Below are 27,209 nucleotides of genomic sequence, written 5' to 3' on the forward strand. Positions count from 1 at the left end.
GTCAAGAACGCATGGCGTCATAGCCCGCATCCTCCAATCAGTCTGTCTAAATCCAGAAAGTGTGTTAAAGGGTGCTAAAAGCTCCGCAGATAATAGCCAAATACACCTGACCAGAACAGCTGTCATAGAGACTTTTTGACACATTTACTGTCGTCGTTATTACACGAGCTACAACCAGTTGCGTATCCAGCAGCAGTTAATTTGTCGGCGGGTCTGATTCTTTGACTGGACAGGATCATCGGAAGCGAGGAGTCGATCTGGGCGTGTTTGCTGTAAGGTTATGCGTGGACAACAGTGCCACAACACACACACACACACACACAAGGTTAACAAGATAAATACCACGAACATAAGCATCAAATACTCTGATTATACATTTATTACTATTATTTGGCGTCATACAGATGTATATTTCTGTGCGTCCTGATAGAAATAAGACTTTGCTTTTCTCGTACTGGCATTGTTTATAGAAAGACATTCGGATCTAACGTTACGTTACATGTAATGATGTCTGTAGACTAAATATGAATGAGAAATAAGCTGCAAATGTTTGTTTTTAATTGCAGTTTTATGATCTATATGAGAATTCAGATTGTCATTGGTCATTGCCTTGTGAAGCCGTGTTAATGCTAGCCCGTTAGCACAGGGCCCAGTTAAAGGCCTCGTAATGCTATGTTGTGCTGCTATGTGAATGAGACATGACCATCAGGGGTCATTCAGTTCACTATGAAAGCCAATAACAAGCCACGTGTATAGAGATCGTCTGTAAATCAATGCGAAACGACGCACGCGCGACAGTGACGTCAGTAAATAAATCTCATATTTTTTTTTATGATATATTTACAAAATTTTAATATATATATATATATATATATATATATATATATATATATATATATATATATATATATATATATATATATAATGCATAAATTGAATTAAATCTTATGATAAATATGTCACTGTCAATATGTTCCGTGACCTCAGAAGTAATCCAGTTCTTATTTTTCGTCCCCCCCAGCTAAGATCTGTGTATTTCAAGTGCATGGCCCTTGGTGTGGGAGCACCATGAGCGGGGAGCCTGATGCCTTGGCTGTGGTGAATCAGCTGAGGGACTTAGCTGCTGACCCCCTCAACAGGCGAGCTATTGTCGAAGATCAAGGCTGCTTGTCAGGCCTCATTCTCTTCTTTGACCACCCCAATCCACAAGTCGTCTACTCTGCGCTACTGGTAAGATTCTGTTTGTGTGACTTCTGCAGTCAGGACTTGTGCAGATGCTTTTTCTGTAGTGACCTGCAAGATGTTTACCGTGGTAGTTAAGGGTTCAAATTAGGAGCCTTTTATGAACTCCGCTATTTTTGTGTATGTTGATATTATCAAACAAACAGTAATGTTTTGATAGCTACAATTAATTTAAACATTTTTCTGGGAAAGCTTACGAGTTGTTTATTTATGGTTTACCGTAAGCGGTTTTAGCTTTAACTTCAATTCAGATATCCCAATATAAGGCATAATAGACAGCATTTACTATTTTAGAATATCTTCTTTAATATCACTAACTCGTTATACCTCCAGACATTTTTTAAATGTGTTTGAGTGTTTGAGTATAAACCGACCAGATCACTCAAAGCCTACCCGGCCGCTATATTTGCAACAACAACAAAATTTTGTTTTATTTATTTAGTTATTTATCCGTCAAATAGAATAGATTTCAATGATAATATATTAAAATAATGATACTAAGAAAGTTATTATTAATATTATTTTTAATTTTGTGGTTTGATACCAAGGCATTCATATCAAACAATAAAGCAAAGCCCACTCAGCTGTCCATAGACATGACACATTACTGCCTCCTGTTATATTTGTATCTACAAATAGTAATTTGTAACTGATCGTCGTTGTTGTTATTCTTATTATTCTTATTTATTGTTATTTTATTTTTGCTATTTATTAAGTAGTTTTATATTGGTTATTGGATATTGAGGCATTTGAATCAACCAATCAGATCATTCATTGCCCGCCCAGCTGTCCATAAACAAAATCACATGACCGCCACCTGCTGTCCAGTATTGTTACAATGCATAGCCTAACCTCTTCAGTAATGTCCAGACCAGAGTGTTTCCTCTTCCTCTGTTAGAGGGACAGAGACGTCTCTGTCCACGTTCCCCAGTATGATTTGAGAATGTACCAGAGCAACTTGTCCTTCAGTGGAATCATTCTGTGTAAAGGAGCTGATATGGTCAATGTCACAAATTTCCTTATTTGATTGCTGAATCAGGTATATCAGGAATAGTACACATAAATTAGATTTTAATATGCCCTCAGAGTTTTGGAGTCCACTTCATGTTTTATATCTTTTGGAAGGACATCACACCTGTGGAGATATTTGGACAGTGTTGGAATAACACACTTTCTTTCAAACACTCTGACCCAAGTAGTTCTTGGTGTTCTGTTAACGGATTTGTTATCACAGTGGTGCCTGGCGGTTTGCCTCTATAATGGCCCTGCGTGACCCTTAATGGCTTTGTGTCCTTCCAGGCGGTGCGCTACCTGGCAGAATGCCGCGCCAACAGGGAGAAGATGAAGGACGAGCTGGGAATGATGCTGAGCCTGCAGAACGTCATGCAGAAGTAAGTCGCTCCCGTCATGCTGCCACAAAACATGAAGGCAACACGAGCTCGCTTTGCACTTTCCTGCAGAAAACCTCATCCTGCTGTTTTAGTAGAAGTGAATGTGTGTGGTGGGCAGATTTTCAGCGCACGAGAAAGGTCGTCCTGTCATAAGCAGATTTGTCTGTTTTGAAGCTAAATGGGAGTGATGACGCAAGCTTGCTGTTGAAGCTTAATGTGTACTGTCAAGAAACCTGATGTAATGCATTTGTTAGCTCGCCATGGGTTAATGTCCAGCAGAGGTCAGTCTAAGACGCCAGAGAGAATATCATACCACAGACATGGAACAGTTCATATTCAGTGCAAATTTAGAATTCATTCAGAATTCTTATCTCTTCATTTTTTTTTTTTTGGCAAACTAAAATAATTTATTTTAACTTTTGTTTTATCATATATATATATTAGTTTTTCTGTATTTGTGGTCAGTGCAAATGCAAACTTGGTGAGCAAAATAAACTTTATTCATTTTTTTTTAATTACTGACCACAAACTTTTGAATGATATTGCATCACAAAATATAATGTTATTTAGCTGGCTAATGTAGATTTTGTAGAAACTTGGGATTAGCCACCGTTTTCTGGCAAAATTGTTTATAAATGTATAGATGTCATATAGCTACATTATTGCCGTTTGATTAAAAACCTGTCAAATGATTTATTAATAAATGTAATGTACTATAATAATAATCACAATAATTTTAAAAATGACAGTTTGTTATATAACAATATTAATAAAGTAGTATTATTATATAATAAACCAGTAATAATTCTAATAATTATTCTTAATTTATAGAGCCAACGCAAATATGATTTCCTGCCGAAAAAAAAATATTGTTGAGCCCTCTTTTTGTACTTTAGAAAAGATGAAACCCAGGGTTTATTTGACCTCGTATGTCAAACAGCACTGTAGATGCCAACTTACGGTTTAAATATTCATACAACTGCATGTTTTTGACACCCCCATGAATAAGTATAGAGGCACAGGAATCTAGGATCCACGTATGTGTGTATATTCGCTGCAGTTCAGTCTTATTTCTAGTGTGAAAGTCTGCAGGCTTTTAGACGGCGAGTGCCTTCTGTTTACATGGAGCCTCACAGACAGAAGTGCCAATGGTTGGCAGAGAGCTGTGTATCCTTCTCTCAGGGCGACTCCGTTCGATTCACCAGTCACTTCAGTTAGCACAGACGCCATCAAGGAGTGCCCTGCAGTTCCACAAGCTGCCCGTCACTATTTCCGGCACCACGACTTTGGGTAGAGGTCATGTATTGCCCCTGTCTGTGAAATTTTATGGCTTGAGGAAGTGAAAGAATCCTTCATCATCACCCCTGATGAGACCACAGAGCATCTGAAATAAGCAGTGATAATACTTTAATAAAATTTTTTTTTAATGATGATTGTTCAGTGTTTTCTTACATTCTCTCACACTATAACTAGGTAGCTATTGATTGCATAGGTTGCCTCCTTTTGACGCAGGATGTAGACGCCGTCAGCATTCCCTCAGGTGTACATGAGAAGCTCGAGGTCTGGCAGCTCAGATATGCCAGCGAGCAGATGTCCGTTCCTGTAACTCTGCATGAATGATGGCAGCGTGGCATCTCCCCCATTAGCGCCTGTAGGGCATATCAAGATCCTGATGTCACGCCTGACCTCAAATGCTGATGTCAATGAAATGCTGTCTTCTTTAACCCTATTAAACAAAAATGTCACTTGACTATAGTTAGTGACCAAATAACTGATTGGTTAAATATATACATTTTTACAAACTTTTGATTTGTTATGAGATTTTTTTTTTTCTTTCTCATCAGAAGGGGAAAGTGGGTCAATTTGTGCCAGTGGGTAACCTGTATGCCTAACTTTTGTCATGTGTTAATATATTTCGCATCATCGACATATCTTTATTTACCTATAAAATATTTTAAGATTTTTATATATATTTAGCATCATCTACAGCTGCCTGTTATCAGGAAATGCACATGTGAAAATAATGTCCAAATTTGCAAAGTAGAATATAATATAAAAATAAAAAACTATTCTGCAAACTAAACAATTTCCTGGTTGGTTTTTATGGATGTCTTTAAGAAAGTTATCAGCACAATAAGGCTATTAATACATAAAAGAAATATATATTTTTACAGTTTTTTGTTTGTTTGTTATACAAACATTTCAGTCTTCTGTCCTTCCTTCCTAATGGGCACATCCCGAGAAAATGACATTTTATTTTATTTTATTTTATTTTGTCTTCAAAAAGTATTGTTAACATACAGTAACTGTATATTTTGTCTCTTGCAATATGCATTTATGCTTACTTGTGATATTAAACCGTATGGAATGCATGACACTTGATGAATCACAATATTGTATGTGCTAAAGGTCAGCTGGTTCAAGCTCCATCAGACTGACTTTTCTCCAGCTCTCATGCTGGGCAGATCTATGTTGTCTCCCCTTGTCTGCTGGAGTGATGACCTTTTCAAATATCAGCACCGACAAGTACTGATATGTACAATACATGATCTTTTAACCAGTCTGGACGAGCATATTTGCTCAATTATTTCCTTGTTCATCAACAGTGGCTGTTATTGTTCTTTTATTGTCATCAGTTGTGAATCCTACAGTGATCTGCGATGTGTTTCATTAGGGCCACGTCGCCAGGCGAGACCAAGCTACTGGCGTCTGAGATCTATGAGATCCTGCAGAACTCCAGCAGCACGGAGGCCGAACAGGCGGAAGCCGCCGCCTCTTGCCGAAGAAAAGCCCAGTTTTTCCTGGGTGGAACGAACAAACGGGCCAAAACAGTGGTGCTTCAGATCGACGGACTTGATGATTCGGTAACTGCAGTCAAACAGCTTGTAATGGAACCTGTTTAATCAGAGTGTATGGGGATTCAGATGTTCGGTTCTGCACAGTTTGACTCTCTGTCTCTGTGTATGTCAGGCTCGTCGGAGTCTTTGTGAAGAAGCCCTGCTAAAGATCAAAGGTGTCATCAGTTTTACCTTCCAGATGGCTGTGAAGAGATGCGTGGTGAGGATCCGATCAGACTTGAAGGCTGAGGTGAGTTTCAGGCTAGCGCAATCCAGTTGACCATCTACAGAGTTAACATTAGCTCATGTTGCATTGATTAAATAAATAGTGTATATTTAGTTATTTTTAATAAGATTTTAAAGTGTCTTGTATTTTGCATTTTTAATGGGAAAAAAAAAAGCTTTAATAAACTAATAGACTTTTTTTTTATTAATACTTTTTCAGCAAGGATGCATTCAGTTGATCAAAAGGGGCACTAACAGCATTTATAGTGCTATAAAAGATTTCTACTTAAAATAAAAGCAGTTCTTTTGAAATTTCTATTCATCAAAGAATCCTGAAGAAATATGTATCACTGGTTTCACGAAAATATTAGCAGCACAACTGGTTTCAATATTGATAATAATAAGAAATGGTTCTTGAGCATCGAATCGGCATATTAAAATGATTTCTGGAGGATCATGTGACACTGGAGTAATGGCTGATGAAAATTCAGCTTTACATCCCTGGAATAAATGACATTTTCAAATCTGTTTAAATAGAAAATGGGTATTTTAAATTTCAATAAAATTTCACAGTATTGCTGTTATTTTGATTTTAAAAAATGCAGCTTTGGTGAGTATAAGAGACTTCTTTCAAAATCATTTACCCCATACTTTTGAAGAGTAGTGTAAATAATATATAAATAAATAAAAAACGTATTTTAAAGACGAAAAGACGTCTGTGAACATTGAGTAATTGAAAAAGAATAATTGATTTCAGTTTGAAGGAAGTGATTCTTTACAAATGAATCACACCTAATAGATCGGAGAATGCGATTCGAGAGTCTGTTTAAGCATTCTCATACCGTTTCTTCATTCTTCAGGCCTTGGGAACTGCTATAGCTTCGACCAAAGTCATGAAGGCACAGCAAGTAGTGAAGGGGGAAGATGGATCGGAGGTGAGTTAATCAAATGAACATGATTCACACAGTAAACAGACAGCTGAACCAAGCACATGACATGTCTGCGTCTGTCCTCAAAGCAGAGAGTAATGCAGTTCCACATGTTGAGGGTGAACCCTGCTACACCCGCCCCATCAGAAAACTTACTCATTTACCCCTCATCGCATGATCACTCATGATGTCTCTCTGCCCCGAAACCTTGTGTCAGAGGACCCTGGAGACACACACACATACACACACTTGCATGCAGTGCAAATAGGCACTGTCTGGTAATTAAAGAAAGAAGTGTCCTCTCTGGTTGAATTGGAAGGGCAATCTCTACCTGCAGCGATGCAGTCATGACCTCCGGTGGCCGTCATCACGGAGGTCTTGGATGCTGCTTCACAATGCACTTTCTTCTTCAACCAGCAGGTGGCACCATTGATTGAGGAATGGTCTTGTTGATACCACTGTTTAGAGCTGTGTATTAAGAAAAACAACATTATAGTTTGTAAGGTTGGACTAAAGCAAGTAAAAAAAAAAAGTATGTCTTATAAATTTTGATGATCCTTGAAATGCATTTGCTTAGAAGAAAACGATTTTCACTCTGAAATAGCTAGTGAATTTCACAATAACAAAGAAAGGCAAGTAACACTGAAGTATACATGAAATTTTGAAATGGATAAACAAGTTTTGTAAAACATACTCTAATAATCTTCATTTAAGATCTGTCTGTCATCTAAAAAAAAATATATGTTTCTGATGTATTGCTCAGCCCTTATAGTTCCTTCAATTTGTATCATAAATATGCTTAGGTTTGGTTTTGGCTGTGTGTGTATATATATATATATATAAGAAATTAAATATATAATTTTTTTTTATTTTAAATAATATAATTTTTATTTTATTTTAAATAATATATATAACACATACATAATTGAAATCTTCTTGCAAGCTTAGAAATGATAAAAAAATGGGTTATTCCCATTGCTGTTTTTCCCTCCCATCCAGATTGTAATCCCATTCCAAGAGGACTCAGATGTGGTGGTCGAGCAGAACATAAATTTGCCAGATTATCTGCCTGAGGACGAGAGCCCGTCTCAGGAGCAGCACAAGGCTGTGACACGGCTGGGCTCCATGCAGGATGGCGTGAGCTGGCTGAGCACGGCCGCCAACTTCCTCTCCCGCTCATTTTACTGGTGACCCCACGACTCCCCGCATGCCAGACTGCCGAGCGCATCCGCAATAAACTTATAACCTTGTTCCAACTTTAAAAAAGGCCCCAACCGGCGGCTGTAAATGGTACGCGATCCGACCCGCTCCTGAAACTCACGTTAGCGCTGCATTCGCACCACACGAGACACTAAACCTGAGAGCAACCGGGAGAAGTTCACAGATAGCATTTTGTGTGTATCTGCTTTCTCTTATTCACCTTTTTGTTTGGTCGGGGGAAGGTTTTCAAACGATTCGCAACAGATTCTCCTTGCGGGTCTGTTTCTGTTGAGACTAAACAACACCTTGGGCGTTTTGCTACTTTGCTAGGCGGTTCGTATATTTTCTACAAATTTGGGTGCTTTCTGATGTGTTCTAACCCTTCATCTCAGCTTTCTTGTACATTTTAAACAACTTATTTTGTTTTTCATTTATTTGATAGTCCTAATACCACTTTATTAATCAACACTTTTCAAAGCATGCGGTATTTTTTATGCCTTCATTTTTTTTGATGAACTCGTTCTTTCTGTGTGTGCCTTTGCTATGTAGCTTGTTGATTCATTTTCTCGGTTTTAAATCCTCTTTATTTGCTCCGTCTGAACTTCTAAAGCCTTCTGAAGATGTGATTTTTTTTTTTCGGTTTGAAATGTGTAGCGATGCTTCACTCTTCCTCACAGAGCTGATTTCACACAAAATCCAATTAAAACACAAGCACTGGTTGGTGTGCAGTAATCATAATTAACGGTTAATGCACCAATAAAGGGAAGCCACAAGGAAATAGCTTTTACTATTTTTTATGTGTATAATGCTAACCTTTTTTGTTACAGCATGTGCCAAACACCAGATAACCTTCTTTACAGTAGCAAAATATGTTGTAAATAGCTCTGACCCTTTAGGAATTGATATTATAAACTTTTTTTTTTCTTTCTTGCTGTACCTTTCTTAAACATCAATGCCGTTTTCTTTTATGCCGTGCTGACTATTTATAAAATGATTTGTTTATGTGTGTGTGTATTCCTAAATGCCATGAATCTGAATATTTGTTCAGGGCCTTTCATACACATGGTCATTTTAAATGTGGGGTTCACCTAGCCAAAAGCATGATCATCATGTGACCCGTCACCTCTGCATGACCATCGCCCCTCGAGTTTTCCCTGACCGACGGTGTCTTTTAACAGTTTAGATAATCGACTGACCTCACATATCGCATTCAGGACGTTCAGTCCGCTCAGGGATGTGTGTACGTTCTCCCGCAACTGATGGTCTCATGTCCAAAAGGAGACCTGCACACATCGATATCAAAATAAGTTAAACCAGTATATGTTCCTGTCATTTTATTTTTCACCTTGTTATACTGGGAAACTTTGGTTATCATAAAGTATCAGTGTTTGCACCCTTTTGTATTGTTCCTCATAAACAGCAATGCTTTAAGACTGTTGCATCATGATGAGAATTTGTTACAAAGACCGCGTTAGTGTAGAAAATGGAATCACACAGTTGTGTGTTTTTAGTTGGGTTTAAGATGAGGTAGAGGCCATCAGTGTTATATTTATGAACAAAATCCAAATTGAATCAAGTTTTGCGTTTTTGTGTATTTTTGTTTCCCTTGTTATGTACTGTACCATCTTTCCTTGAAGCGTTTTAAGCTGCTGTTCGCTGTTATTCCAAGAACGCCGAACCAGAGTCCATGGCAGATGGTAGATTTTAGTAGCTTTTCATGTACAGTGCATATTCGCTGTTATATACAAAGAGTTTTAGGACACACAATTCTTGACTGTTCACAGTAATGACAAAGGATTATTAAATAGAGAAAATAAATTTCACTTGTTGTGTTTTGTCTTCACCGGAAATTGTGCTTTATTCGCCTCGGTGTTACTGTAACATTCTGCATACTGCATACTGCAACATTACACGACTCTCCTTTAAGCCTATCTACACTTTTCAGAATTGTACATAATGTATATAATTTTTTTTTTGTCTGTCACGGTACAGTGCATTGCCCCATAGTCATCAATTGTAGTTGCATTGCTGTAAATGCAGTTTTTGCTTATTTAAAACCAGGGTCCAATCACCAATCAGGAGGGCACTACCAGCATCATCATGACAGCTGAAATGCTGAGGCCTGCAGCTGTAAAAAGAAGAAAAAGAGAGCCTGTTTTGTTTATGATGATGGGTGTAAACTGCTCTAAGCGACGCCCACTTCCAGACAGCAGAGATGTGCATGGCTAACTATTATCTGTACAGGCAATGCCGTTAGATCACCAAGCTGAAATTGGTAAATCAACACTTTCCAAGTCTAGATTCTTTAATATTATGTAGCAGCATTAGTAGGGTAGAGTCCGTGCTCCCTGAGATATCAGGACAAAGTCATTCTGTTTTGCTCCTCTTGTGAAGGCCGTGCAGAGAGAGAGCCGCAGGAAACCTCATCAATCATCACAGCACACCTTATCCAACATACACACCTTCATCTCTCTGTCTGAAAGACCCTAATGCCACTACCGCGATGTGAAGTGGGTCAGATACTTCAACTGGGCCACAGGCCTAGAAGATGCGCATATGGCGACCATACTGTGCTCGTATGGCAGGTTTAGCTGGGGGTAATTGTGTTAGTATTATGTGACTCTATAGGTTTTGGCTTTCAAAAGCCAGAGCTGCCTAGGGAGACCTCTGCAAGCCTCCGGTGAAATGTCTTGACACTTTTATTATAGTAGCTACCTCAGTCCTGACACTAGGGGGCGCTGGTTGGCTGTGCGTTACATGTATTTTCAATGAAGCGAAGTACTGCTGCCTAAATGATCACATTAAGGACAAAGTGCATGTTTTGCCTTGTCATGTGCTTAAGTGTTTGATGACAGCGATGTGAGGGCCGTGTGCAAGTGTTTATTGAGACCCACTGAGACTAAGATTGATTTAAGACCTATTCTGGCAACCGCTTTAAATGTCTGTCAACTTCTTCCCATACCTTATGAACAGCAGTGAGAAGTCGAAAAAAACCCCCAAGGAACGTGCAGGTTTTCTGATAAATTTTCTGTCATACTTTCAAAAAACCAAAACCCTAAAGGACAATTTGGTAAGAAGTTATTATTATTATTTTTTTTTTTCAGGCAATTATTAATTTTCATGAGGTAATTGTATTTTTTTTTAATCTGACTAAATCAACCTGACAAATTAGGTTACACCAGTTTAAGTGTATGTTAATGGAAATGTATCTTTATATAAGCTAGATATGTGTGTTTTGTATTTTATATTTTATGAAAAAATGTTTACGGAACTCCTGGTCCTGTGACACAACATTTAGTTCCTTTATATGTGTCTACACACAGCGACCTGCATACTTTTTATTAATAAATTATTAAACTTTTAGGGCCAGCGGTACCAAGGTGAACAAGAAGGTAAATCTATTGTAATTTCACAATATGAGTTTAACATATTAACATATGTCTAACTTATGAGTTGTCAAATATGATGCAATATTTCATGTATTACTGTTTTCTTTTTTTGGCAATTAGGTTAGAAGAATACAGGTAAACTGAAGAACTTTCTTGTTTCTTGTATTTTATGTTGTTAAAAAAAACACTACGTTCATGAAGTCACTGAACTCTTTTCATGAATGTTTTAATGATGTAAATGTAGAAAACCGTCTAGAAAAGCTCATTTTATAGTTATATGTAAGCCTTATGTGATATATACATGCATATTCATCATACTCATAAAACCTAATGTTTTTCATTGTTTTACATTTGACTGAAAAGCAAACTATCTTAAAGACCTTTAAACTCACCTTGGACACAGATACAGTGTGTTGCTGTGGATTGCACTAAAACATGTTTTAATTTATTGAGTATTACAGATGCATCTCTTCCCTCCTCTCACTATAGGCAGTTCATTTTATATGAAGAGGGAAGCAGATAAAGCTAGTGCCTCCAAACCTCCCTGGCGCTCAAAGATATCGACCACAGCTCCGTATTTGTGCATAAATGTGTCGTTACTATCATGAGCAGTATTTGCATTGTTAATCTGCCTGCAGCCAGCGGGCTGATTGTGTGCTGATGGGAGAGAAAGGTGCATCTTATTGCCCAGGCAGTTGACGATTTTATTTGAGGTTCAGCTCCCAGTCAATGGGATCGGCCGTAAATTACATTCTATGTGTAGGAAAATGATGTGACACCGGTAATTTATGTCAAATAACTTTTTGAGGATGTGAAAGTGTGTGTAATCAGCCCTGCTGCTGATACTGGAGATTTAATTGAAACATTTTTCTTTTCCTCAAAGTGCTGATGGAATGGTGTCTTCTTGTGTAATGTTCTGTAATGTTTCATTTTAAATCTAGGGTCATCATCTGGCTCAGGGAAGGTCATAGATTCACCAGATCATAGAATGGAACCAGCTTTTTCACACACATCTATCTCCAGAAATCAAGATACAGCAAGGTCAGTTCAACCAGACGGTCTAAAAGAGATTGTATGCAGGTCTAAATTTGGGTCTTGTGATTCCTCAAAGTGTTTATAAGGAAGTCTGATTCGTATTTAAGTCGAGCTAGCAAGCTTAAAACAGTACTGAGTTAAATAAAAAGCAATTTATAGCATAATGTTGATTTTCACCAGAAATAATTCCGAAACGGATCTCATTTTGTAAAAACCTTTGAAAACATGTTCACATAAATGTATTTACAATCAGAAATCTATGGGGCAAGACATTTTGGATTGTTTAGAAACATAAATTTGAAGCTTGTAAATTATTTTAGTACTTTTAAATACAATTGTTCTGTAAAAATTTTTAATCATATTTGAACTGTAACATGGAACTACTTTTCTCAGCGGATGAGCATCTGCATATGTGTTACTGTAATTGCCATGAGTGTAATATTATGCATTATTCCTTTAAGGAATTGTTTGGGTTGGTTAAAGTACTTTCATTACATTGGATATAGCTTTGTACAAAGTTGTAGATTATTCTATTATAACAGTTTAATGCTTACATTTGAATGTTTAACTGTTATCAAAGTCTCTTTAAAGTTGTGATGTAATGGAAGTAGCAATAGATCTTTTTCTTTCATATTGTGACCAGGGTTGTAAATTTGATCTAATAGTTGGGGGGCACAAAAAAACATCAAATTCATCAATAGCAATTTTTGAAGGGGGGCACAAATAAAACAGCTAAAATTGTACTTGCAAGGAAAAGTTTACACACAAGAAAGTCTTACTACTATTAGTGTGACTGGGAGGACGTGCCAAGTTAGACCACTTCAAGCTGTTGTAGACGTGCCACGACAGTGGTCATGTCTGTTGTAGACATTACTATCCATCAAGCAGGTAACATTGTTATTGCTAACATAGCGGACTCATCGAAAAATACATTGACATCATCTATATTAAAGAGGAAATAATCACTTCATCTGATGTTTAAGTTAATAAAATGGCCGTGACAACCTTGGAGTTCCACAACTACTGACTTTGTTCTCATTCACCGGACTTGTGTGTGTGTGTAGGTGATGCAGGGTTGCCAGGTTTTCGCAACAAAACCCGCCCAGTTGCTATTCAAAACTAGCCCAAAACTAGCCCAATTGCATACAATTTTGATGCGTTGTAGGGGTTGCTTCAACCCGTCAAAAGTCAAGTCAGTCCATTTGGTGGCAGTTTTGGTGATGTCTCTGGGCCTTGAAAGGAAAAAAAGACTGAATTTCCAAACACTGGTTATCAATATTGCATTTCAATAACATTGCAAAGCAGTGCTGAAATCTGACAGAAAAGGAATCAAATAAACTGTGCCTTTTCAGTTCAAATTGTGCAAGAATTGACCTTTGAAGATGGAACTACTTTTCTTGGTGGATAAGCATCTGCATAATTACTGTAAATGTAACATAATGCACATATAAGGTCCTACAAGTATTTATTTGGGTTTACTTAAATTACTCTAGTTACATTGATGAAGCTGATAAAGTGCAAATTGTAGGCAGTTCAGGCACACTAGCATCATGCTAATATGTTTCAAGTTTCAGTGTTATCAAAGTACCTTTAAAGTCATGATGAAACAGAGTGTGACGTGCATTCGAGTGTAACTGCTTATTGAAAATAATAGAAGATAATGAGTAATTTATAAAAAAATTATTGAAGATTATTAGACATAATTTGACACTTTTGATCTATTTTTTTAATTAGTTGCTCTGTCGCTGCCTAGACTTTTATTGCAAGTGCATTAATGCAAACACAAAAAGTTTGAATTTAACCTATAATATCCAGGCATATAATGTAACACTTTAAAACAGCTCATGTTATGTTTAAGACGCCCTGTGCATGTGATCTTGCATCTGGCCCCCCTTGGGCTGATGAAATGTGTGAGCACAGGAGATGATAATAATTGCGTCCATAGCTCATTACAGCTCCCAGATGATTTGAAGCCGTCGGGAGAGCACTGTCCTCTAACACCGCCACGGCCGCGCGGCACCGCTGACTTCAGGCGCTGATTGGTGGGATGAAATATTGCTAGAGAAAATTAAAAGGTCCCCGTGTCAAAATAATTCATGACATGCATATCTTCCGGCCTGATGAAATAGCTGATATCTGGATTAGAAGGATAATAAAAGCGATCAGGCTACAGTTAAACTATTTCGGCGGCGGAGGCGTTCATTTTGTCAATGTCAAGCGCGGAGGATCGCAGGGTCAAGTTCTGAGTGTGGAGGAGGAAGTGTGTGTGTGTCTCAGTGACAGAAAATCAGTGTATGCTGCGGGTCACTCAATATCCCACCTGTGATTTGAATATCTACTATAATTGTCCTAAAACGTCCCATCAGTGGATCTGCCGGACACCATTACGGCTCCACAATATGGTGTGACATTCAAATTCCCCCCAAATGACAGGTTATTAGAAGCGGGGAGCAGGCGGCATGTAATTAAGCACCATAACTTTGACCTGTAATGTGAAGTGATGGCAGGATTGTAATAGGTGGAATGAAAGAGGCACCATGTTAAAACAATGCAGGGAAGAGAGTGGATCGCTGGGGATTATTTGCTTCAGATTCTCCTTGGGTTTATCTTCGTAATGGCCTGTCAAAGAGATTTCGGAGATTTCTGACCGTTTACTTCAAAGGTTATGGGCCACAGTTATGATCACTTTAGACGTGATGCTTGCTCTGCCTCGAGCTGGGCTGACAATATATGATTCAATTGAAATTTTTAAGGTGCAGTCATGTGAAATTTAATTCTCCTGCAAGGATGAAAAGACTTGCCACAACCACATTTTACTGTGCTGATGATCGCTCTGTCTATTGTGTGCACTTCACTGACTTTTTTAGAGGAGAAATGGTCTAAAGGCGTGTAATATAAATCAATTTTAAAGAGAGTGGTATAAATCTTTTTATAGTGAGATTTTATGTCCACAGGATCCGTGGCAAGTCAGACGCGATGCAGGGGCTTTAAAGAGAAACTGCTCGGTCAGAACTGACCAAAGTAGCAGAAATAAAAGTTGTGAACCATTAGTCCAACAAAATCACGCCAGTAAATCTTGATTCTAGCAGAATGGCGTCTACAAGAATATCACTTGTTTGGTTTTGTGTTAAACTCATTCACATTGAGTGGGATGTATTTGGAATAGGGTTTTTTTCAGTGACTGATTCTTAAACATCCCAATTGGTCCACCCTATTTTGAATATTGGATTTGTTGAACTTTGTCATAAATACATACACTTTGGATTATCAATATTTAGATTATTGGTTAAAAAAATAAAAAAAAAATTATGAGAAGAAATATAAAAGAAATTCCTTAATTGTAAATCAAAAATTTCTAAATAATGAAATGTATGTATTTAGATTGTAAAATACTGTAGAAAGTGCCTTTGGAATGAAAAAGTATTAATTTTATTTACACTGTGTAGCCATATAATGCTCATTAAGAAATAAAAAAGAAATTATTGGTAAAATGGTGTCTTTACAAGTACATATATGAGAAAAAACATTCCCAGAAGTCCCTGGATAAAGTGTAACATGTCTGTTATTTTGTTAGGGCATTTATACTATTTGATTGTTGCATTATTTTAGTGATAAAAGTTGATAGTTGTCACCTTTATTGTGGTGAATTTTTGGCAACTACTGTATTTCTGTTTGTGTATTGTAGCATGATTTTTTTAAAGTGTATGTAAACTTTGTGCACCTCTCTCTTTAAAATTTTAAAACAGTGGTATTAAAACGTGAATTAATAATAAAAAATAAAAATAAAAACATAAAAATACATTTTATTGAGTTTTTTTTTTACAATACTACAATGAAAAACCTGTAAATACCTTAACAGTAAGCAATTAATGTTATTATATTGTAAAATACTGTAGAATTGCACTGTGTGTGTTTGGAATTCAAAAAAGTTTGAATTTAATTATATATTACCTTTAGCACGCTGTAGAGCCATATGATATTAATAAGAAATAATTTTTTTCCAGAAGTCCCTGCACAAGTTTGATTCAATTTTTAAAAGGTATTTGCTGTAAGTTCTGTACATTATACATTTTATATCATTTAGTTAATGATTATTAAATTATTTTTGTCATAAAATTTGATAGTTGCCACCTTTTTCGTGTCGTCTATTTGTTTGTTTTTTGTTTTTTTGTAGCAGGATTTTTTAAATGATAAAAACAGTGGTATAAAGACTTAAAGTAATCTGAAACCAGTGTCATACTTATACAGTAATAATCCCATCAGTGACAGATTTATGTTGGCCTGTGTAGTCAGTTGTCACCCAAAGACAAATTTAAATAGTGAGAGAAAACAATGTGTGATTTTCAAGCATATCTCTTATGTGCCATCAGTACAGACTCAAGCTGGCTTCATTTCCGGCCTAGTCCTTTTTGAAGAGCAACTGGACGTTTTGATGAGCAATAGAACCCATCTGCTCCTTAAATTCCTCCAACTGGTGTGTGAATATGACGTAGACTATATGTTCAGCGAGAACCCTCGTCCTTCTGTTACCTGGACTTCGCTCTGGGAAAGTATAGCAGATTTTCTGCCCGTTTGGCTGCGTCCGTCTTGGAGAATGAATTCGTACCTACGACGCGTCTGCCCGACCCCACAACTGTCTCTCGCGAAGGCGAGCTGGATGCGGCTGTGCATTAATTCAACACGCTAAAGGCTCGTCTATTGTGTGATAGTAGGAAGACTGCTGAACAGAAGGTCCGCTGTCTCTCCACACTCGCCACGCGAACCCACCCTCACCCCCTTTCATAACGATGGCAGATGGCTCCCGATGAATCCTTCATAATCATGTCAGGACGGCTCCTCCAATCCCAATTCATCTCTTTAAACACATTTCAGCAGACAGAGAATTACACAAAAGATAAAAGCAGCCACCGGACGACAAAAACAAACATCCGCTTGGCGAGCAAGTGTTCCTATTCCGTAATACCTTTTAATCAAACTTGGTCTTATAGGTTGCTCGCATTCGGCCTTCAGATATGAGCGAGTTGAAAACCCGATTTTCCACATAAACTGTTGACTTTTGTATTCTTTTGTCTGCTAATGTCAAATTCGGCCCATGTAACGTTGTTAATTGTGGTTCAGGTGAGGTTTGTCTCACCTCATTTCAAGGTCATGCACCACTAAGGCCATTTTCTTGACTCAAAGGGCACGTAATTTCACAGCAGTGTACTCCTCATTAATCCCTCCTGAGTGGGTGCTTGGGAAGTTCCAGATCACAGATTTGTTTTGCTCTTGTTTTCTGACTCACTGCGTCTCACGGCTCCACTGAAACATTAACCCCTGCACCCCACCCCGCTAAACGAGTGCGCACACACTCGCGCGACAACAATCACAAAGAGGCTCTTTCCGCTAATGTTCCTTGTTTGTGGATGAGTTACTTTGGAGGGTGTGGGCAAGATTGACGGTCTGGCCTGCTGGAAATCCAAAGATTTGAATACAAAAATGTTTGGTTTTCTATAATGACGGGGACTTCTAGTGTTTTTATACTGAACTAATAATATTTTATGGCTCAGTTCATTCTCAAAACCATTTAGCAATTTTAGATTTTCATTATTTTGTGTTTTTAACACACTTTCTTCTTGGAGACTGTTTGCTGGTCAGCATCATGTAGATCATTTTAGGTTTTAATACATGGTAAATGATGCTTGTACATATAACAATAAATGAGCAATTTTTACTTTTAAGTCTCACTGTACTTTTAGGATAAATGCTGTTGTCTGAGCTCAGTATTAACATTCTGTTGTCAAATGCACTTTCCAGCATTTGTGTGTGTGTCTTTGTTCACATAGTCCAGCAATTTTCACTTTTCATTCCTTTTCATTTCTTTCCGCTAAACTTTTGTTGATGCATGAACAATCAACTGAAGCTCTTTCATCAACATGAGATAACAATTTGCAAATTTATGGAAACCACTAATTACTCGCCTTATTTGCCGTGACTATGATATTAAATATTCATAAATGTGTGATTATTTTTTCTGATTTGTCTGTGGTTTGTTTTCAGAAACCATTTTCAATAAATGAGATGCTTCGCAGCGAAAAAAAAAGCCAAAGCGGAATAAAAATGTTTTGATTCACGTCTTTCGCACAGAACTTGTCTAAAACAAACCCTCAGATATTCCAAAGAAGCATTTGAAGCTAACTGTAATATTTTATAAAGCTGTTACTGAATTATATCTCATCTTCATGTGGATCTGAGTGTCTCAGACCACTAACCACAGCTGACAGCATTTCCTAGTTGTTCTTTGTCTCAAAGGGCTCATGTGATCTCTCAGTAATGGTGAGATGTTGGATCCCAGCTGGGACTTTCAAATGAGCCCCCCGTCACCGCATCTGAAGGTACTGCCGGTGTTTAACCTTAAATTTACGACTCTGTTATATCAGAATTAATTACTGATAGTTCCAGCAAACAGAAATGGTGCTGACGAAAACACTAAGCACAGGCAATTTAGCTCTATTTGCACATTAATTTGGGCCCACCTGTGATGCTCACTGTGCTGAGTAGCTACATCAGTTTTCATTACGGCTCAAGCAGAGTGGTTTTAGTTGAATTACGGTATTAATTATCGAATTCACAAGGTATGAGGGTGACTAACGCTCCTCCGCAGACACCTGCGAAAGTTTTCCGCTCCTCCTGGAGATGTTTTGAATGTCTCCTTCACACAACCTTCAAAAAAATAATGAACTGTCATGATCACCTGGATAAAATTCGGCCTGTTTTTGAGCTTTACCCTGCAAATATCAAACACTAGAATCTGAAATAAGATGAAATTGTAAAGCAAACTTGTTCTGACTGTCTAGTTTCTTCTTGACAGGTCAAGGTCGGGAATCAAAGAGGGCCGTCATTTAGCCCTTGGCTGGATTCTCATGTTGTAAAGTGCTGTATTAATCATAATCGCACAACACCATTAGACTATGTCATTCTATTAAAGAAATCACATTATCATACATTTCATTAATTAAAGTCTAACCCAGTCAACCTACATACTCAGAGAGGTGCCACCTCCAGAGGAGAAAAGCGGAAGGGATAAGTAGTTGAGAGTTGAGGGCAGATGTCAAAGGTCACTCTACTCTCCAACATAACATAAAAGAGGTGCGATATTTCCATGTACAGGGCTTTTGAAACAACTCTGGCGGGCAGGTTTTGATGGGTTCTTATCCTGATGAGTGTCCTCTAAATGCAGCTAACAGCGGGGAGTTTTGAGGTACAGGTGAAGGCACAATTACATTCTGGGTCAGGTGTGACATAGGACAACAAGGCTCAGACAACTCCTGTGTTTCTCAGTGGCCCCCCAAATTAACATGGAGTGGTCTGGATGAGTGGTACCTGTCATGGACACCGGTGTGAAGATGCTAACAGTGTTAATTTTGACACGAAATTTTAATTTAGTTTTAGTCTTAGTCTTTTGACTATAATTCTTTTTAGTTTTAGTCAAGTTTTAGTCATCTGATTTGTTTTAATTTTAGTCTTATTTTAGTCGACTAAAATTGCTTGGTATTTTAGTCGACTAAAATTGCTTGGTATTTTAGTCGACTAAAATAAGACTAAAATCAATAACAGATTTACTAGACAATTTTTTACAGCTGGTATAGGAAACAAACTTAACCAAAATATATAAAACACAAATTCAACTTTATTTCAACACAACTGTGTCTTTATTTTGATTCAAAAGCTTTTATGCAGCAACAAACACTGTCATGATAATGTAAGCAATAACTAGCTGCCAATTGACCATCAATAAAAGAAAAATAAAGTTAGGTCCAGGACCTTAAAGCTTACAGCTGAGCTGAACAATAAGTGCATACATTTAAAGTAAATATTTAATAAGTTGGGTGGATAAAAAAAGTAACAAGATTTTATAAGGTATTCATTTGTCTAGCAATATTGTATGTTTTAAATACTACAATATTGCTAGATTTGTATGTATAATGATAGGATGTGAACATTCATGTTTCACATGACTAATATAGAAATATTTGTGATATTGTCAACAAGTAGAACATTATAAAATATACTAAACATTAGTATTAATCAAATGTATTTATCATGCTATTACGTATTAGTATTGTGCTCGCATCTAATTTGAAGAAGGGGCTATTTTACAGTACTTTTCAGTTCGTAATATTTAATGCTACAACATCTACGCACTGCAGTCTTCCAATTTTGCTTAGCTCAATAAACAAAAGAACATCGTTGTAAAATTACATTTGAGAAAATGTCCGGGTGGCTCGTCTGTAAATGTCTTTTCAAATTGGTTGTGTTCTTGCCACGAATGAGCGCTCTGCGTGCTTTACACTTTGTTTTGTTTTGTTCGTCGTCAAACGTGAAGTGAGCTGTGGACATTTTGTCGCTCTTTTAGACAGTAGGGACTTTAAGCAACAGCTGCGAATGGAACGGCTACAGCGACCGGAAGTTTGCCGTCACACCGCTGTAGCCAAGAACGTAAAAGTCACTAAGCAACGGTAAAACAGAACAGCGCAACGCAGCATTAATTCATTTATTGAGATCCAAAAAAATATATAATTTAAAAAAGCAAGAGAAGGATTGCTTTTGGCGTTAAATGACAATCTTTTGTCAGAAGAGGAGTTTTTAATATTGTATGATGTAAATAAGTCTAAAAACATAACATTTATTTACCTAACCTCTCACGTTGTAGCGACTCCGGCAAATCAGCTGTTCTCCCGTAGTAGACCGTTAAATTAGAACGTCACAAAGTAGCAGTTAAATTCGCGCAGGCGCAATACAACGTCAGAATGGCGTTGCCGTTCCACCAGAGGCTGTTGCTTAAAGTCCCTATCACCTCTTCGAATGCCGACTTCCCGGGAGCTCATAAAAACTGAAAACCTTCGCTTCACGTCTCAATAAGTCAGGCTCTGATTGGTTCTCTTCTCTCATGCAGTCTGTTCTGTTTTGCCGGTTCTTTTGCTCATTCCTCGCATCTCTCCCGTCTGCTGATTTGATTTTCGTCACAGTCTATTTTCGTCTCGTCCTTTATTCGTTGACGATAATGTCAATCAATTTAGTCATAGTTTTAGTCTCCATCAGTGCCTTCTATTTTAGTTTTCGTTTCGTTTTCGTCGGCAAAAATATATTCGTGACGAAAATAATGACGAAAATATTTAGTCAACGAAATTAACACTGGATGCTAAAGAGTCTGTCTCTTTCCAAAGTGCCCTTTATGCCCCCCATTTATCCCACCAAGATCACCATTTTCTCAAGTACAAAAACAACTGCAATTATCGCAGGTAGCTTGCACTTTACCCAGCACTTGTAAACACACGCAACTTCATGCGAAACTGAATAAAATGGCACATACAGCCCAGTTAATTCTAAAAACTCTTGTGTGCCTCATTATATTGTGAGTAGAGGAATGTGAAAGTGAAGGCTGGTGTTTTTCAACAGTTTTTGGAGTGTTTATCCACAAAGGTTTTGTAATAGATGCAACGGTACTCTAAATTTTAACACCATGAGAGATATGGCAACAGTGTTAAGGTTTGTATAATGAGCATCCAAACTGCAGAGGCAAAGATCGCAATTAAAATATCACGCAATGAACTTCCATGACCCACTAATTATGAGAAAAATGCGAAAAAATATAACACTAATTCTTTGGTTAAAACATGATTCATTGTGTTAAACAACTGAGGTGTCTCACTTCAGAATTAAGAACTATACTTTACTAAAGAAAATTGCTGATGCCAGATAAGTATTAGCTCTGCCATGGAATACTTGCTTCTGATATCCTCAATAATGGCGTTAATATGACACACATTTGACCCCATATTGTTCATGATGGATATAGCTAAATAATGGCCTATTGGGTTGGTTTTTACTTTTATTTTTCTTAGCCGAAGTTAATCTATTTAAGAAATATGATAATATATATTTTATTTATGTGCTGGAATATTGTAACTACCAGATAAGCTATTCTCTATTCATTTAAGCCTATGGAATTGAGTTTAGTGTATTGGTTAGGTTAACTAAAAGAAATACAGCTTCAGCTTCTGTTGCTTATTGAATTTTGGCCACAGTTACAGGCCGATGAAGGAAATCTCAAAATGGCCAAATATTGGCCTGGCTGATATATATCGTCTAAATGTAGTTGAGTAGTGTAACAGCATATATACTGGCCATCAGACAGACAGGCAGTGCGGGTGTCTGCCGTCTCTCCGGGCCTGATTAGCATGTGTACTGTATGTTCTCTCATGCTGCAGTGTTGACCTGTGCTGTCATATCCCTGATTACCTCCCTGATTCACTTTCCTTGTTCAGTAATGTGCAATCAATCATAATCAATTAGCCAAAATGTTGAATCATTAAAACCATTATCATTAATTAAAATAATTATCACTTTCTGCCAATGCTTCATTGCCACTGTTGTCTAACGTGTCTGCAGCCCACCAGACTCTCTCTCGCTCTCTCTCTTCTCACTCTCTTTCTCACAGCTCTAATAGTTTGACAGGAAAGATTTTCTTTTGCTTATATCACTTATATTTTGCTATAATCACTTATTATGACCTACTACTCATATTAGAATTACAAGACATTGACTTTTAGAAGGCTTGAAATTGTATTCAGAACAAAAATTTCTGCTTTTACTTATGTTTTTACATTAGTTTAGCTCCATTTAAACATTGATTTGTAGATCACATTAGTTTTAGTTTTGCTATTTATTTTTGTTAGTTTAGGTGGAAATGTTTTAAGACACAAAAAAATATATTATTAAACTAATATCTATTTTTAATAACTTTGCATACTGCAATGGTAAGTCTATTCATTTACATATTTGCACACTGAATTTTGTTTCTGGTGTTTGTTTATCAAGCCATATTGCCATATTGTATATTACTAATATACAAATAGTAGTATAATAGTATCTTTCTTCCCCTCTATAATATACTGTATTTGTATATATATTTACAACCGCTGAAGCTTGCAGTTTTATATGATAAAATATTACAATTTGATAGCACTGGCTCAACCAATAGCGTGAGTTTGTTGGCCAGTGGCAGATTTGGCAGTGTTTGGGAAACCTGTTTGATAACAATTATTATTTTTGCAGTTCCTTTTGGTAATATATGGCACAAAAAAAATTACATTTCAGCTTTAGGGCTGTTCTTTTGATGCCTTGCAAGTGCTGTTTTTTATTTTCAGGAAATGCAAATATATATTTTTACTGCTTTATACACTATTGAGATTGGCCCTACAGAAATGACACAACAATGACTACTTGACATTGAACGCCCTGATGTGTCGCTGTCAGGCAGTGTATCATCTTCAGTAAGCGAGCATTACAGCACTAGTTCCACTCTCACACGCTTGACTCATTTTCCGCTGTTGATGCACATGTGAATTCTGCAGGACTTTGAGAGAGATGCCGGTAATGATGTGTAAACATCCGAAAGGCACACTGCACAGAAGCCCTTAAGGCAGAAAGGAGGATAGAGAGAGTCATCCAAAAACGCACAGGGATGGCGGTAATTCCATCTTTTCACATGACTGTCAGTACACTTTTGCTCTCTGCTCTGGGTTTAAACCTGGAATAGACCTGTCATCTTAAAACCCTCAATAATTGCACATGGCAAATTTTCCTTGAACGTGCCCAGGAGCCGCTTGCTTGTGTATGTACCCCTGTCAACCGCGTCTTCAGTTAAGCTCACCCGTGAGATTGAGGTCTCTGCACAGCAATGCTCAGGGGAATCTGGGACATCATTTAATGCTACGGTACTAAAGCAGGCATCTCATTGGGGTCACATCACACCCTTGAAATGAAAATTGACCCAAACGTTGCGGGGGATCCCACACGCAACACCGTTAAATCACTCTGTCATCAGTGAACTCCCTCACTGTGAGGGTCCTTGTGTCCTCAGATAACATAGCATCTCTTGTCATACTATCCAGATCCCAGACTCTCTGCTCTCAGTGTGTAGGGGAAGATCAGAGATGCTTTGTCTTCCGTGGCAGTCTGCCTGCTGGGGAGAGGAAGGAAGGGAGGCACTCTCTCAGAAAAAAGGTACAAAAGATATTACTTGTGCGGTACCCTTTCAAAGGGTACTAATAAGTGCTATTTTGGTTTTAATATGCATACTTTTGAGATAAATAAGGTACCTTATGAAAGATTTCCAACCCAGTGACAACTTTTGTACCTTTTTTCTTATAACTCAGCCATGGAAATGGAGGTCTGGAGACATGAGGCATGCCACTGAGGAGCCCATCTATGTAGTGGCATATGAAACGCACTTGATTACATTACTAGCAAATGGTCTGGAGGAATGAGTGTAATTGTAGCTCATTACGAGCTCTGGAGTGTGACGTGGTTAAAAAAGATTACATTTTTCCATATTCAGAACTATCCTGAACTCTGACCGAAGGCGTTGTATCAAAAACACAGCAGTGACAAACACAATCTGTCAGGTAAATAGCGCACAACACAAAAGCAAAAAAATATATATATTATATTGATCCTACAAAATAAAAAATCTGAATAGGTTGAACCTAAAATCTATTTAGTTGATGGTAATGTTGTTTCAAGAACTCAGGATCACCAGTGACCGTTCTAATGATTTTTTAATCTACGACTTTATTTATTTACTTAGCATGTTGGTAAATATTTATAATTTGATTTGAACATTCATAAAATTACCCCACTAATTTTTTTCTGTTTTAATTAATTTATTTATTTATTTAATCAGTTGTAATTATGCTATCATCTTAAAGGGATAGTACATCCAAAAATGAAAATTCTGTAATTAATTAATACCATCGTTCATATACGGAACCCACATTGAGATATTTTTTATGTAATCTGAGAGCTTTCTGACCCTCCATCGACGCAACCGAACTAACAAAAGACCCAAAAATATGAACGCACGTCAAAGTCTGACACTTTGACAGAATGACAGAATTTTCATTTTGGGGTGAACTATCTCTTTAAAAAGGTCTTTGTTTTGCATGATCTTTGACTAATTTCTAAGTGGTTAAACTGACTGTTACGACTCACCCTGTATAACAAACACTCCAAGTCTCCCCTACTGTAGCATCAGTATATATCTGGTGCATTTATATGATAAATGCAATGAAAAATGTGAAAAACTGATAGGCGAATGATATCACATAGCTCGTTTGTTTGCATGATGGATGGGTCCTGCTCATCTACTCCGACTGTTTGTGCTTAAAGGCTCTCATTGGTGTAAAAAAAAACCCAAGGCAAGCCGTGCTGGCTGTCGTGTCATAAAGGATGCAGGCCGAGAACGCAGACATGATTTCATGGCTAATGATTCCCGCGCTAATATCACTATGGGCAGCGGAGAGGATAACCAAGTTGAGCTGTCTTAGCTCAAATGATTCAATTAGGCCAGCTGTCCCCATTTGTCATGGCCCAACTCGCTTTTAGATTACCTTCCAAGAGCGCATACGTGCCTCCACATTGGACATACCCAGTCAACAATTTCGGGGGAAATTAAAAAAAGGAAACATTGTAAGAAAGAAAAAAATAAAAATTGTCACATTAAGCACATAAAGACAATTGTTAATAATAAACGTGACCTTTTGTTTCAAGCCAAGCTTGATGGCAAATTCTGGGTGTGAAATAGAGGGAAATCCCTGGAGCATGTCACATTGATTGGCAGGACAGAGATGGTCCTGCTATGCTTGAGAGAGACTACAGATGAGACTACACATGAATGGGGTAAATCATTAACGTAACTGGGTCAAAAGCACATGAAAATAATACAATATATACACGTGCAAATGCTCATGTTTCATGATTATCACCTTATCGGATCCTCTGCATTTGAGTCCTCTGATCCCCTCGTCCCGTCCCGTCACTATATTATATTATATTATATTATATTATATTATATTATATTATATTATATTATATTATATTATATTATATTATATTATATTATATTATATTATATTATTATTTAACATAGTTTTACATTGTTAAGTCTAAAGAGTTTTGTATTGATAGAAAATTTACTTATTAGGGAGTGAATCATTTTAAATATGTAATTCTGATTTTGTATGCAGTATTTTTTGTAAAACTTGATAGCAATCAGACATAATTTACAATAGAGGTGTAAGGACAAGTGAGTTTTACTTTATTTGCAGTCATCACCACTTTTTATTATTGTTTTTAACTGTATATGTATCAAACGTGCAAATAAACATGATAAAATGAACATGACAATGATATTACATGCGAGGGGGATCATGATTTCCTAGTGTGAGAGGAGAACATGTACAGTATTTGGAGACATGGCTCAGAATAGGGACATATAGTTATCCCAGTAATTCCGAAAGGAAATCAACAGCAAGGAAAAGAGGGGGTCACACTTATCCATGTGAATTCACTCATTCACAGCAGCAAACATTCATTAATGCAATTTCCATCTATTTTGTCAGTCTTGTAACCCACAATGCTAACAAGGGGCAGAGAAAGGACTGTGGGCCTTGAATAAAAACAAGCACTTAAGTCCTGGACTGAATCACAGGAAATTAACAATGCTCAGACACTGCTCTTGACCTTCAAGCCATCATTATTGGAGGGGTGCTAATAGAACAGTTGTCAGTTTACAGTTGTCAAACCAACAAATAACAAAAAAGTAAATAGCTTAAAGATGATGTTACTGATGGAAGATTTAGCTTAACAAACCTCAAGCTTCAGTTAAGTGGCAGTAGGAAATAATAAAGCCTTTTTGCTCTCAAGGGCAATGCCATTGTTATTTGTGATCTTCAATAATATGGTCCATATCTTGTTAAATATGTGCAGCTTAGAGTTTTTACAACAGCTACATTCATGCTTTGACCAGGGTCAGAATTTAGAAATTGGCTTCCTTTCAACTTTATAGGAATATACTGAATTGAAATTCAAAGAAAATCAATAGTCAACAGGAATTAGATTAATTCATAAATGCGAAAC

The 27,209-nt window shown here is 37.2% G+C and overlaps 1 protein-coding gene and 1 long non-coding RNA gene across 4 annotated transcripts; both read left to right on the forward strand.

The window, feature by feature from the left end:
* The first annotated feature begins 24 nt into the window (after positions 1 to 24).
* Positions 25 to 9,642, forward strand: armc1 (armadillo repeat containing 1). Of its 3 annotated transcripts, none has more exons than XM_052595386.1 (7): positions 25 to 272; positions 1,022 to 1,230; positions 2,542 to 2,633; positions 5,308 to 5,497; positions 5,604 to 5,720; positions 6,556 to 6,630; positions 7,624 to 9,642. In XM_052595386.1, exons 2-7 carry the CDS (start codon positions 1,069 to 1,071, stop codon positions 7,813 to 7,815), a joined length of 828 nt encoding a protein of 275 aa, XP_052451346.1. In that variant the 5' UTR covers positions 25 to 272; positions 1,022 to 1,068; the 3' UTR covers positions 7,816 to 9,642. The 3 variants fall into 3 exon arrangements, with proteins under 3 accessions (XP_052451346.1, XP_052451347.1, XP_052451348.1); XM_052595387.1 differs by lacking the exon at positions 7,624 to 9,642 and adding an exon at positions 6,714 to 7,438 and having other exon boundaries at positions 31 to 272; XM_052595388.1 differs by lacking the exon at positions 7,624 to 9,642 and adding an exon at positions 6,717 to 7,438 and having other exon boundaries at positions 31 to 272.
* Positions 9,643 to 10,648: 1,006 nt separating this feature from the next.
* LOC128012834 (uncharacterized) lies at positions 10,649 to 15,864 on the forward strand. Its single transcript, XR_008183195.1, has 5 exons — positions 10,649 to 10,894; positions 11,189 to 11,216; positions 11,334 to 11,348; positions 12,155 to 12,254; positions 15,203 to 15,864. It is a non-coding gene; the product is annotated as an uncharacterized LOC128012834 (long non-coding RNA).
* The last annotated feature ends 11,345 nt before the right edge of the window (positions 15,865 to 27,209 follow it).

Source organism: Carassius gibelio, chromosome B24, assembly GCF_023724105.1.
Source record: "Carassius gibelio isolate Cgi1373 ecotype wild population from Czech Republic chromosome B24, carGib1.2-hapl.c, whole genome shotgun sequence".
NCBI lineage: Eukaryota > Metazoa > Chordata > Actinopteri > Cypriniformes > Cyprinidae > Carassius > Carassius gibelio.

What these genes read in the sequence shown, in the direction of transcription:
- armc1 (XM_052595386.1), top strand. Translation starts at nt 1,069, where the DNA reads ATGAGCGGGGAGCCTGATGCCTTGGCTGTGGTGAATCAGCTGAGGGAC. An exon ending in GATCAGACTTGAAGGCTGAG is followed by an intron (nt 5,721 to 6,555) that starts GTGAGTTTCAGG and finishes TTCATTCTTCAG; the next exon opens with GCCTTGGGAACTGCTATAGC. An exon ending in AGGGGGAAGATGGATCGGAG is followed by an intron (nt 6,631 to 7,623) that starts GTGAGTTAATCA and finishes CCTCCCATCCAG; the next exon opens with ATTGTAATCCCATTCCAAGA.